Here is a 14380-nt window from a genome sequence, read left to right on the forward strand (position 1 = left end):
GAACTAGCAACGACTCATAATGGCAGATAGTATAACTTTACTGGTGTCAAGTTCATAGATTTTTAACATAGGAATATAAATTCTTAAAATCTTAAACTTCCTGGGGCTTGTAGTCCATAAGTGCTTACGAAATTGTTAATTATTTTTTGTGACTACATCCTGTTTTTAAATGCCAGTCATCTAACTCTCTGTAATGGCAGTTTGCGAAGGATTAGTCTTCTCACTACTTTAATGTCAGAGGCATGATTATATTTAACTTTAGATTTTGAACTTCTAAAAAAGACTCTATGTAATATATATTCTGGCCACTGCCAAAAATCTATGTCATCAATTATTAGTTGGGAAAATCCCAATTGTCTTCTCTCTTTTTGATAAATTGATTTTAGAAGAAATAGCAGGTTTACTTTCCTGGGCTATTTCATTGTTTTTAATAACAATACTGAACAAAATTTCATTTACTCAATCAAATGGATTATGTTTAACCTGTCTGTGCCCTTTGGACTTCCTATATTTACTTTTTTACAGCCTTTTTTCTTACTGTAAATGTATCACAATCTCCTTTTTTAACTTTTCCTTTTTCCCCCTCAGTTCCAGCAGTTGGTTGGTCTGGTTGATTATTTAAAATGAGGCTGGTGCTTCTACTGCTGGACATTATGCATCATTTCTCACTTGTTTTTGCTATAGGTCAAATGGTGTGAAAGGGACATTTTTCTATTCTACTTTGCTCCTGTTTTCTTGAGCTTGTTAGAAGAAAGAGGAAATTAAGAATAAGAAAAGGCAAAGTAACTTGAGAAGTAACTGGATTTTGAATTCACTTAGGAATCAAAGTATTGGAGACAATTGCGTAGAACACAGTCTGAGGTGTTTGTTTAAAGTAAGCTCTATGCTTACTTAGCCTGGGGCTTGAACTCAGGACTTGGAGATCAAGAGTAGCAGGCTCTACCCACTGAGACAGCCAGGCGCCCCGGGGAGGTGCAGAGAGAGAGAGAGAGGAAGACACAGAATCCCAGGCAGGTTCCAGGCTCTGAGCTGTCAGCACAGAGCCCATGAGGGTCTCCAGTCCACGAACGCTGAGCCCTGAGATCATGGCCTGAGTTGACGTTGGAGGCTTAACCGACTGAACCACCCAGGCGCCCCGCCCGGCGACATTTATTCTTAACCACACTTCCCCTATTAGAGGCCTCTTAAATTCCTTGAGACTTTAATACATGAGCTATGTGGCAAAATCAAACTGAAAGAATCTAGATTCCTTTCAATGAAGTTATTGCGTGCAATGGATGCATTATTCTCAGACTGGCCTATATAATTTAGATTATACTTATATTTAGAGAAATAGCTTCAAAACCCAAGATTTATACTTAAAACCGGTGCCTGTCATCGTTAAAGGTATATAAATCTTTACAATGATAAACTAAATAGAAGACAGTATTTAAAAAATACATCATGACGAATTTGAGAACGTTCTAATTAGAACTCCCTTTCCCTTACCAAAAAAAAAAAAAAAAAAATCCTTCAGAAAAGACGTTATTATTTAAAACAAAAAACTGTACTTTGCAGCTTTCCCGGTGTTAGGAAGACAGTGGACACTAACAAGAAATTAACGAAACGCCTAATGTGCTAATATGTTCTTACCAAAAACGCCAAGAAACTTTAAAGATTATGAATTAAGAGTCACAAAAACGAATGAAATATCATGAAAATCCTTTATTAGAACTGAAAGAATTGCCAGAACAAAAAGTTCGATTTGAATTTCCGAACGCAGGAGCAGAGAGAGATTCCCCTCAGCGCCGGAAAGCTGGAAATTGTAGTTGGGAAACCACGACGGTTTCTCGGCCGGAACCAAGGTTCTTTCCGTGCCTAATGCTTAGCGAACGGAGAGTCGTTTGGTCCAATTCAAGTGTTCCTGGAGTCTCATTGGACTCTTCCGTTCAATACTGAGTGCATTTCCCTAGGTCACCAATGAACGCTTTAGTCTAAGAAGGCCTTCACGTACTGGATGTCTTATCCTCACGTTGGAATGGTTTCAGCCAATGAGAGGGCAGGACTGACGGATGTTCCAGGGTCGTGGGGGAGAGTCCGTAGAGCCTTTCCCCGCCAGCGTCCTCGCTCTTTGGCTTCTAGAGTTAACCTGGTCGTTTGCTGTCGCTGAGGCCGGCGGCTGCGAACGGAGGGACCGTCTTTGCGCCTCCCGGGTCCCTGTGCTGCATTCGTTGGTGTGGCCCCGATGGTGCGGACGGCTCCGGACTCCTAAAGCTCTGGCGTGGTATGTAAGGATCCAGGGGCGGCAGACAAAGCGGTGGAGCCCGGAAGGCCGCGGAAAGCGGCCCCTGCACCAAGTCCGCAACTCGGCCTGGGCCGAGGCGCTCCGCTGGCCTTCTCCCGACCCAGCAGCGCGTCCCACCAAGCGCTTTATAGCGCCAGGCTCCAATGTGCCCTGTGAAAATGTTAGCTTTGTTCAGTTCCTCTCCGTCCCCCACACGTCTGATTTTTACAAACCCTGGTATTAATAGATGTCATCTTCATCTCTCCAGCTTGTTCTTTGGTAACTTTATCTTTTGTGCACCTGCATGTCTGCTGCTAAGAATGGAAGGGCATCGTTGTGTTTGTCTCCATTCAAGGGAGACCAGCATTCACATCTCTGTATTTTCCTAAGTTTTTGGGAGACCTTCGTGCAGTTTGCAGCTCCTTTCGTGATTGTGTTAGGGCAGAATATACCCCGATAGCTGGTGGAATATAAGTACCCACAAGATTAAGTTCTGTTCTTGTTTGGTAATTGCTGGTGCTCTGTTGTATCGTTTCAAGTTTTGGGTTTTTTTTGTTTTGTTTTTTGTTTTTTTGATCCTAACAATCACTCAAGGTTATTACGAGAGGAAACTGAGTCTCAAGTGAGGTAACTAGCTTCTGAAATAGTTAGTTGCTAATTAAGGGAAAGCCAGATAGGAACTCCATGCTTATGATATTTTTAAAAACTTGCTTAACTGAATATGGATTTAGGTTGTGGGTGTGTACCCTCTGCAGCTCATAGTTGTTAAGAGACCTAAACCATTCTTTGAGTTAAATGGTAAGCTTTGGCAAAAGAAAAAATCTTTCAGGCATCTGCCTAATTATAGTCTCATGTCTATCACCTAAGTTCCCAGTTCCAGCAGGATAGGCCTCATCTGGGAGCTTGCTGGAAATGTAGAATCTCAGGCCTCTCTCCATCTACTGAATCAAATTTTTTTAAACAAGATCCCTTGGGTAATCAGAGTTCCTTAAAGTTTGGGGAGCATGCAGTATTATCTTAGAATGATCTGTTTGTCCAAATTGAACTAAACAAAAGAGGGAAAAAAAGGTATGTATTGTATCCATTTGTGTTCTTTTTTTTATATATATATACATACGTATATATATATTAACATTTATTTATTTTTCGAGAGACAGAGTATGAGCGGTAGAGGGGCAGAGAGAGGGAGTCACAGAATCTGAATCAGGCTCCAGGCTCTGCGCTGTCAGCATAGAGCTGGATACGGGGCTCCAACTCAGAACTGCGAGATCACGACCTGAGCTGAAGTCGGATGCTTAACCGACTGAGCCATCCGGGCACCCCATCCATTTGTATTTTAATGGACTAGGGAAAAGTTCCACATTTTTCTCATTTACTAGTGAGACTTTGATTTTTCTTTATGTCTGTGTTGTCAAGTTTAGCTTACTTAGAAAAGAATGTTTAAAAATCAATTAAAAACTAACTTGTAAGGTGTCAGGTACTGGTCTAAAAAATGAAATGAGACAAGAAAGATGTTAAATACTACTGCTAATACAGTCTCAAGAACTTTCTGTTTACTCACACATCATCAGTACACAAATTCCCCACCATAATTCCCCCCCACAATTTTGTTCCTTTGATCAGGAACTTTTCGGTCATTTTCTTTGGAAGGAGCCTGTAGGTTGGCTACTGCTAGTAGTTTTTTTAGTTTATTCATTTGGTTATCTGGCAATAAAACTGAAACATAGTCCCCAAATCACTTTCAGGGATTACTGTATGTTGCACAGGAATTAAAGTATGTAGAATTTTAATGTTTAAGGTTTCATTCAGATGTCTCTAGCCATATTAAAAAGACGTGTACTTATCAAGCACTGTAAAGTGTTAATTGCTTTTATTTGTACCAGGAATCACCTGGAATGATGCTTTGGGCCCTGCCTCCAAGGATTCCTGGTGAGGGCTGGGTATGGGCCTTGGAATCTGCATTTTAATGATAATCTCAGTTTATTCTGATATAGGCTATCCGGGTCCACATTTCTTGGCATTGGTATTTTAAATGAAAAATGCAACTAGAGAGCAAGCTTATTTTCTTTTGAACTTAATGTGGTACTCTTTGTAGAAGAAAGGAAGAGAATTTTTAACTTACATTATGGGTCATAGGTTGCTATAAAATTGTTCAGATCAGTATATTTAAAAGGTTATTTAAAAATTATTTGAGATCTGCCAAATTTGGGAATAAGAGAGGGTAGGATAGAATGAATACCAAAATATATCCTTTAAAAAACACTTTCCAGCCTATGAAGGCTAACATTTTTATCAAACAGCCTGTGTGAAAATGATACAATTAATATAGAAAAACTAAATGTATCTAATACATGAATTGGGGTTAAAGTTCTAACTTTTACTTATCTGTTTCCATTTTCTTAGCTGTTCATAGCTATCTTGCAAAAGCTGCTATGTGAATTCTGCAATACACAAAAATATTGATCATTTAGCAGGATTCAGGCAATTCTCAGAGTAACTTGATATTGGCAATATTAAATAAGGAAAGAAAAATGAACTTTAACCCTGAGGAATTCTCTCTTGAAGTTTTATAAAAACCCTTCTAAGTTGGGGGAGAAATCATAGTTCTGTCTACCTTTCTTCCCTTCAGTTGAGTGCCATAGGAAATGCAGTGCTTGACTACAATTTCTGCCTCTGTTATGTCTGGATTTTTGGCGCCTTGTGGTATTCCTGATCCTTTCCTTGGCTGATCCTGTTTTGAGCCCTCTCCTGGTCTGTGGGCTTTGAAGATTGAAAGTTTTAAATGTTTTGACTTTTATTCATCTCTAAGGAACAGGAAAGGCCATAACTTTTTCAGAATCATTCCCACTAAATAGTTAACTAATGCCTTTTTTTTTTTAAATGTTTATTTTTGAGAGAGAGAGACAGAGACAGAAAGCAAGTAGTGGAAGAGCAGAGAGAAAGGGGTCACAGAATCTGAAGCAGGCTCCAGGCTCTGAACTGTCAGCACAGAGCCTGATACGGGGCTTGAACCCAGGAACTGTGAAATCATGACCTGAGCGGAAGTCATCTGCTTAACCGACTGAGACACCCAGGCACCCCTCAAACAACTTCTTAAATAAGAATGGAGCTCTCCCGTTCTAAGGTCCTGCAAAGGGACCTCATCCAGAGTATTTGGTTCTTAAATGGGATTGGCTCTTAGGCCTTTCAGCCAGTAATTGGTTCGTCGGGTTCCAGTTTTGGATAAGATTCATGCTGGTAACAGCACATAAAGCTCAATGGTAAGCTGGTTTGTAAACAGGGATATTCAGGATGCCAATCTCTATAGAGCCACCTAAGAGGCAACATGCCCCCAAACGTGTTAGTCTTATCTGTGTGTTCAGTCTGTTGCTTTTTTTCTGAATCCTTTTTTTAATTGCCATAGTAACAATAATATTTTCATTTTTTGACAATAACCTGCCAAATACTATTTTGCTAAAGCCCTATTTTCTCTGAGTCCTTTAATTTTGCATTTGCTTGCATACTTAAAAAATTTAATGTATATTTAATGATTTCTTTTTGCCATGTGGTATGAATTAACTTGCTTAGCAGTGGTTTTAAATTGCTCAGAAGTCATTCCAACACCATTTATTGAGTAATCTTACTATTTTTGATGGATTTTTTTGGCTCCATGTAACTTAAAACTGTTACTTATTGAGCATTTACAGTGTCAGGCACCAGTCTAAACCCTTTTCTGTGTATTATTTTATTTAGATAGTACACCATTTGGTAGCTGCTATGATTAGCCCTATTTTATAGATGAAGAAACTGAGACAGAGTAAAGGATTTGCCAGAAATCACGTTTACCAAGTAGTGGAGCCTTGGTCTGACTCTCTGAGAGCCCACTTTCTTATACTGAATGTATATAAGTAGCTTTCCTGGGAGAAGTATCTCTCTACTGCTCTGTGCCCCCCCCCCCCCCCACTTTATTGTTTATAGCTTTGTATATTTCAACATATGGTAAGGCTATCTCTGCCTTATTACCTTCCCCGCCTCCCCCCCCCCCCCAAATAATCTTTAATAGCCTTTTTGGAATTAGAGAAAAATTTTATCCCTCCTCTCCCGCCCTACTTGTTACTGTTTTTGAAATTGGAATTAAACATACTGATTGGGACGTATGGGTGGCTCAGTTGGTTAAGCATCTGACTTCAGCTCAGGTCACAATCTTGTGATTCATGGGTTCAAGCCCCCCATTGGGCTTTCTGCTGTCTGCCTCTCCCCTGCTTTAGCTCTCCCTCTCAAAAATAGATATTAAAAAAAAAAAATAAACATACTGATTGATTTGTGGAAAGTATTTACACCTTTATATTCTTACTGATAAGGAATATACTGTGTAACTTGCTTAATGGAAGTTGTTATTTTTAACTTTCTGCATATATGACTATTATTTCTTGATATTTTTTTCTTTGACTTTTGTACGTTTAGCATGTTATATTTTCTAAAATACTCTGTTTATTTTTGTGGGAAAAAGTTTTTGAATTTAAAAGAACTGTATGGAAAGTGGAAAGACTTGATTAGTTTAGGAGATAAGATTTTAGCCCACTTCTGTACTTTTGTCACCTGGGGCAAATTGTTTAACTTCTCTGTGACTGTTTCCTTATCTGTCAAGTGAAGTACCTCAAATTCTGTGTCATTCTTCCAAATATGGCACAGGTGTGCTTAGATTCAGTTCAGCTTCACCATGATCTCCCCAACTCCTTGGGCCTCAGACACAGGGTGAGGCTTTTTTGTTCACAGCTTTCTTTGACTCCTTTTTCCTAGGGGATTTTATCTTTTGTAAATCCGGTATGCTGGGTTTTGTTCATAGATAAATAAGAAAAAAAGCTTTCAGCTAGCCACCTTTCCCTGAGGCACTTGTTTTAGGCTCCAGAAACATTCTAGAGGAAAATAGCACTAGCAGCGGTATGATTGGAGAAGTATAGTGAAGGTCATGAGCTTGAACTGTAAAGATCTTGTTTATTGTGACTTTAGTGTTAAAATATGTATTGCTAAACGGAATTTATTGGAATATTGAAGATGACATATGTTCTTTAAACATTGTGCACACATAAATGATTTGATTTTTTTTTTTTTTTTAGTTAGCTTCTTATGTTCATTTTACTTAAACTGTGGGATTGCCAATTCTCAAGTTTTTGTGTGATTTAGATTCATCTGTTTCTTTCTAAGGGTGTTGTAATCTTGATTATTTAACAAATGCCATAATATACCTCAGCAGCCTTGAGCTAATTTTGCAAACCATTTCTACAGAATTTAAGAAGATTTTGTTCATGTGTATGGCATAGAAGATGAATTCCTCCTCCACCATGAATGAAGAACCTGATGCTCTCTCGGTAGTTAACCAGCTACGGGATCTAGCAGCAGATCCATTAAATAGAAGAGCCATTGTTCAGGATCAGGGATGTCTGCCTGGCCTTATTTTATTTATGGACCATCCCAACCCCCCTGTTGTCCACTCGGCTTTACTGGTAAGTTTCCTGTAGTAATTTCAGTCTTGGTGTTACAATTTTGCAATTCAGGAGAACTTGAAAATGTTAGATGATGTGGTAAAAAAATTAAAATTGACTATAGAGCAAATAGTAAGTCTGTATTTCTATATATGCAAACATATATGTACCTTTGACACAAATGGTAGCATATTATATGCATGAAATGTTCTGCAACTTCCTTTTTTCACTTAAGAAATCTTGAGGATTATATCAGTGTGGATAGACACATGAAGAGGAAACTTACTGTTTGGGTTTTTTTTTTTTGTAATACCTTTATTAAGGTCTGAATCACTTGCCATACAAGTCACTTATTTAAAGTGTACCATTCATTGGTTTTTAATGTATTCACAGAGTTGCACAGCCATTACTACAGTCCCGTTTTACAACATTTTCATCACCTCAGAAAGAAACTCCTCTACCTATTGCTCCCCGCCCCCCAAACCCTTTCCTAAGTAGCCACTGTATATATATTTGCCTATTTGGGCAAAAATGCCTGTATATTTTTTACATAAATAGAATCATAGAATATGTGGGTTTTGTGACTGGCTTCTTTCACTGTTCCCAAGGTTCATCTACATTGTAGCATATAATAGTACTGGCCAAATAATACTCCATTGTAGGGGAATGCCACATTCTCCTTATCTGCTTCTCAGTCGATGGACATAGCACTTATTTTAGCATAAGATGGGAGGGAAAGGTAAGGAAAGGGGAAGACCAGAGAAAAACATATAGGATCATGGCTAATAGTGTAGAAGGAACTACTGTGTTATGAGAAATGCAGGAGCTAGAGAAGTGTGAAAGAACATTGCAATCAGGCAAGTCCAGAATGTGATCATTTCTCGAGGACAGATATTCTGGTTGTGTGAACAGTAAATGGCATTAAAAAGAAAGGCAGTTGGCTGGAGGAGAGGAATAGTGGTAACTGTTAAAGATTAAAAGTGATTTAGCCTGGGTGGCTAGTCAGTTAAATGTCCAACTCTTGGTTTCGGCTCAGGTCACGATCTCACTATTTGTGGGATGGAGCCACGCTTAGGATTCTCTCTCTCCTCTCTGCTCTTCCCCCACTCATGCTCTCTCTTTCTCTCTCAAAATAAATAAATAAACAAACGTGTTTTTTTTAAGTGATTGAAGAGACAGATCAGCCAAGGGTAATATGTGGACCTGATTTTTAGATTCTGATTTGAACAAATCAACCATAAACATATGACAGTGCGGAGCCGACTCGGGATTCTGTATCTCTCTCTCTCTCCCTCCCCTGCTTGCTCTCTCTCTCAAAATAAATATAAACTTAAAAAATTTTTTTAAAAAATCATAACAAAAATGCTTAAAAAAGATTATTGTAAAATAAATCTTAAACTCCTTGCCCTCCTCCCCTTTTTTTCTGAGAGGGAGATAGAGAGTGAGCAGGGGAGGAGCAGAGAGAGAGGGAGACGCATCCCAGGCAGGACCATGCTGTCAGTGCAGAGCCCAACGTGGGGCTGGAACTCACCAACTGTGAGATCGTGACCTGAGCTGAAACCAAGAGTCAGATGCTTAACCGATTGAGCCCCCCAGGTGCCCCACAAACTCCTTGCCCTTTACCTAGAGACCCATTTAGTCTAATTTCACAAGTTTGTACAGAGCAATAATATATGCATTTTCCCTTTCAAAAATCAAACTTCATAATACAGATTTTCTGTTTTACCTTCATAGAGTGAAGTTTAATAGGCAAAACAGACATTGACAAGTGAACATTAGTAACAAATGGGAAAATTTTAATGGTCCCTAGATTGGTTTTATTTCAATATGAATAGCAATAAGGATAAGACCAACACCAGATAGGTCTTGGGATAGGTCTCCAGATAGGGACTTGGGGTAGAAGGAAGAAGTGTGTTTTTTTGTTTTGTTTTGTTTTGTTTTGTTTTTTTTGGTGGACTAGACTTGGACCTATTTAAATTTGGAAGGCTAGGGGCTAAAAAAGAAGAAGGAGGCTAGGGGCTGCCAGAGTGGAAGAGGTTTGAAGAGGAGGCCCTGAGAGTTGCTACAGAAAATGGGACAGGTTGCTCACTGAGGAGAAAGGTGGGATTGTTCAGCAGTTTTGAGGGCCTGACTAGTTTGGTGACACTGGATTGGTAAGATGCTTACAGCTCACAAAATCCCTTTTTCACCTCCTTCAGGCCACTACAGGTCCTGAGAGCCAAAGAGTCAGATTTGTTCAGGGTTGATTCTTGGCCAGGTAAGTTACACAGAAGGCTAGCAAAGGGAGTTTAGGATTTTGGCAAGAGAGTGGTTGAAATGATAGACTGTAGATGCCAGGCTGAACAGGAAGGGAAGTCAAGTCATGGAGGGACAGAGCTAGAGAGAAAGTAGGAGGGGGGATACATGGGTGCAAGTTCCCACTGAAGTTGAAGAGCAGGTGTGGTGTTTTTTAAATTTTATCTTCACTATTGGCTTATTAGCTATACTCTATGATTTCATATGATTTCATATGATTTCTAATAAGACTGCTATGATTCTTATCTTTGTTCCTCTCTACATAATTCTTTTTTCTGGCTTTTTTTGGTGACTTTATTACTGTTTTTCAGTAAATGATTATGATGTGCTTGATATGGATGGTCTCCTTTGTGTCTTGGTTTTGTTCTTGTGGGATTTGTTGAGTTGCTTGGTTGGGTCTGTGGTTTTACAGTTTTTATTAATTTGGGGAAATTGTCATCCATTATAATTTCAGGGTTTTTTTTAATGCCTCCTCACTCCTCTTCTGGGACTCCAGTTACATGTATGTTAGGTACTTCATGTTGTCCTACGGGTCATTGTTGCGCTGCTCTTTTTTTTTTTTTTCCTTTTAAGTCTTTTCCCTCTCTGTGCTTCATTTTGGATAGTTTCTATCGCTATATTTTAAGTGCACTGATCTTTTTTTCTGTAGTGTCTAATCTCTTAACCCATTCAGGGTTGTCTTCATTTTAGGTATTATGTTTTTGTCCTCTAGAAGTTACATTTGGGGATTTTTAATATCTTCCATTTCTTTCCTCATCACGCTCATGTTTTCCTACTCATCCTTGAGCATATGGAGCATATTTACAATAGCTCTTTTAATGCCCTTATTTTCTAATTCCATCTCTGTCACATCTTGGTCTCTTTCTATTGATTTTCCCCCCCATCCTGGTCAGATCCCTCTTCTCTCCTGCAAATTCTAGCCACCTGGGGTGTTTTCTGACACCAGCCAATTCTATTTCCGTGCGGACACCAGCTCGGTGTCCAGCAATTCAATTCAGTTCAATTCAATTCTGAAACTACCCAGCTGGAGTTAAATGTCAAACTCCCTTAATTTAAGGCTCACTCCCACGAGACTACATTCACTTCAAAGGCCAGTTGCCAGTATCAGGTCACCTGCATTTCTGACTGAACAGCTATAAATTAGGTGTTCCAGTGTCCCCCTCCTCAGGTTTGATAATTTACTAGAATGGCTCCAGAGCTCCGGAAGCCACTTGGCTTACATTTACCAGCTTATTGTAAAGGGTACAAATGAACAGGTACATGGGGCAAGGTCTGGAAGGGTCCTGAGGGCAGTAACGTTTGTCCCTGTGGAGTTGGGATGTTCCTTGCTGACGGTTGTATTCACCAATTCAGAAATTCTGAATCTCCTTGTTCAAGAGTTAAAAAAAAAATTTTTTTTAAGTTTACTTATTTTGAGAGAGAGTGTGTGAGCAGGGGAGGGGCAGAGAGAGGGGGCGAATCTCAGGCAGGCACTATGCTATCAGCACAGACCCTATGCAGGGCTGAAACTCATGAAACTGACATCTTGACCTGAGCAGAAAAATCAAGAGTCAAACGCTCAACCAACTGAGCCACTCAGGTGCCCCTGTTCAAGAGTTTTTTTAGAGCTTAATCTTCAGCACCTTCCTACTCCCAGTCAGTGGGTGGGGCTGAAAGTTCCCAGCCTCTAATCTCTTGGTCTTACTAGTGACCAGCCCCGTTCTGAGGCTATCTTGGGGCCTCAGCCTACCTCACTTCTTTTACATAAACCCAGGTGTGATCAAAAGGGCTGCTTTAGGAGTAACAAAAGAAACTGCTATCACTCAGAAAATTCCAGGGGTTTTAGGAGCTCTGCACCAGGGACAGGACAAAGACCAAATATTGATTGTTATTATGCTGCACCATCCTAACCTCCCCGCCTCTGATATCTGCATCCTTAACCCAGCAAGACCCCTGGGCTCCATTTGGGTTCCCCCTCCCTGTGCTAGTCTGAAAACTGCCTCCAAAGCAGTAAGGTGGGGCACTTACCGGGCCCCCCTCATATTTCTCTTCTCTCAGGGGTTACAGTCCTATGCCACCTCTTGTTCAGTGTGTTTAATATATGTTGTCCTATTGGCTTTTTGTGGATGGAGGTCAGTTCCCATGGCAGTTAATCCTTTATAGACTGAAGTGAATGTCAAGGTTGGGAGGAGTTGCAGAAAGAATAGGAGATTTCGTAGATAGTACCGTTTTCAGTAATCACCAGGCACTTGGGAAATGTAGTACAGAGGACCAGTAGCAAATGTGAAGGTCAGCAGGCTGAGATGGCAGAGTTGTGGATGGTGTAGTTCACAGATCACAGATGTATTCTTAAAAATCTGGTACCAAAGTATTCGGTAAGTGATGAGAGATTAGGAGGTCTGTAGAACAGCTAAATGAAATCCTTAGAGAATCAGCATGTGAAATACTTGAAAACTATACTTTTTTTTTTAATGTTTATTTATTATTGAGAGACAGAGAGAGAGTGAGAGCAGGGGAGGGACAGAGAGAGAGGGAGACACAGAATCTGAAGCAGGCTCCAGGCTCTGTGCTGATTGCTCGGAGCTGTCAGCACAGAGCCCGACATGGGGCTTGAACTCACAAACCGCGAGATCATAACCTAAGCCGAAGTTGGACGCTTAACCAACTGAGCCACCCAGGTGCCCCCAAAATATACTTTACATTTTAAGAGAAAAGCACCCTAGAAAAGTAAAATTTGACAAAGTAGAAATCTGTAAATTCATCTTTTGTTTTTCAATAAAAAAGGACACTTTAAAGGTGAATTGTAAAATTAAAAACAGTTCATTCTGTAAAGGTATTTTTATGTTTTGTCTCGGTCAGCAGTTTATTTTAATTAATATGTAAAAAGTATCTAGGGGGAAATGGTAGCTATTGAGACTACTCCCTAAAATTAATAAATGGAATGTGGTTTCATATATCTCTGTCAAGATGAAGTGGTGAAAATAAAGCCAGGACAACCTAATTTTGACCTTACAGATAAGTTAGGTACCATTATTTCAAAGAGCAGATTCAGATACTTTAGCTAAAAGGATCATTTCTTCCCTAGGGGTCTGCTGTGATTATCTCATTTAAAGAAGAGTTTCTAAATACTTCAAAACCAATTGATTCTAAAAACAAAAACTTATTTTTCATCTTTTTCCTCTTGCAGTAAGTTAGTAATGAGTTTAGTTTTGAATAGTCTGGAGTTGTAAATTAACCTGTCACTGTTTTTGCTGTAGGCTCTTCGGTACTTGGCAGAATGCCGAGCTAACAGAGAGAAGATGAAAGGAGAACTGGGGATGATGTTAAGCTTGCAAAATGTTATACAGAAGTAAGTACAATAGATGGTGTCTCCTAAGGCAGTGGAAAAATGGATCTTCCTGTTAAATGTATGTTGTAATATACAGTGAAATGTAATACATCATTTCACTGAAATTTTTATTCTAATATGAAGGCATACTTTTATGGGTTTTATGTCTAGGAGTGTTCTGATTGTCAGTCTTCTGATTATTCTTAAACATAGATATTAATAGTATTTATGAAAATGCTCAAATTTTATTTAAAATGTTGATAAACATGGTTCTTATGAATCATATTTTTAAAAAGAGAAAATCCTACCTTTAAGTTTTGTGAGGTATATGTAAACAGAGCAACATAGGTTACTAATCACATTTGAAAGTAAGCAGTATTATAGTACCTTACAAAGTTCTTTTGCTACTTCATCCCTGTCTTACTCAAAAGAACCATCAGGAATAGACAAAGATGTGTGTGTGTATGTGTATATGTATATACATAAAGTATATATGTATATATATGTATGTATATATATGTATATGTATGTATATATATGCATATATATACATATAAGGGAATATTACTCAGCCATCAAAAAGAATGAAATCGTGCCATTTGCAACAGCGTGAATGAAGCTAAAATATATAAGTGAAATACGTCAGTCAGAAAGACAGATACCATATGATTTCGCTCATGTGGGAAGGTGGGGAAAAACGGGGGAGGGTAACAAACCATAAGAGACTTAACTATAGAGAACAAACAGGGTTGATGGAGGCAGGTGGGTGCGGGATATGCTAGAAGGGTGATGGGTATTAAGGAGGGCACTTGTTGTGATGAGCCCTGGGTGTTGTATGTAAGTGATGAATCACTAAATTCTACTCCTGAAAACAATACTGTATGTTAACTAAAATTTAAATTAAAAAAAAAAAAAACAAAACTTCATCAGTATCATGGCAAAAAAGGGCTTTGATAAGATTTTCTGAGCATCATTAAGACATTTCTCAGAGACTTAGAGGTATTTAATTTGAACTTTAGCAAATGGGTGGTTTTAATTGCACCTTTCAGCTTA

General features: G+C 39.1%; 1 protein-coding gene across 1 annotated transcript in view; it reads left to right on the forward strand.

Moving 5' to 3' along the window:
* The first annotated feature begins 2062 nt into the window (after positions 1–2062).
* Positions 2063–14380, forward strand: part of ARMC1 (armadillo repeat containing 1) — a 43829-nt gene continuing 31511 nt past the window's right edge. The window contains exons 1-3 of the mRNA XM_025922798.2: positions 2063–2263; positions 7529–7746; positions 13257–13348. Of these exons, the coding sequence (XP_025778583.1) occupies positions 7567–7746; positions 13257–13348 (272 nt within the window). The 5' untranslated portion in view covers positions 2063–2263; positions 7529–7566. The remainder of the gene's footprint in view (positions 2264–7528; positions 7747–13256; positions 13349–14380) is intronic.

Source organism: Puma concolor, chromosome F2 (assembly GCF_028749965.1).
Source record: "Puma concolor isolate L17-30 chromosome F2, mPumCon1.1.hap2, whole genome shotgun sequence".
NCBI classification, from domain to species: Eukaryota; Metazoa; Chordata; class Mammalia; order Carnivora; family Felidae; genus Puma; species Puma concolor.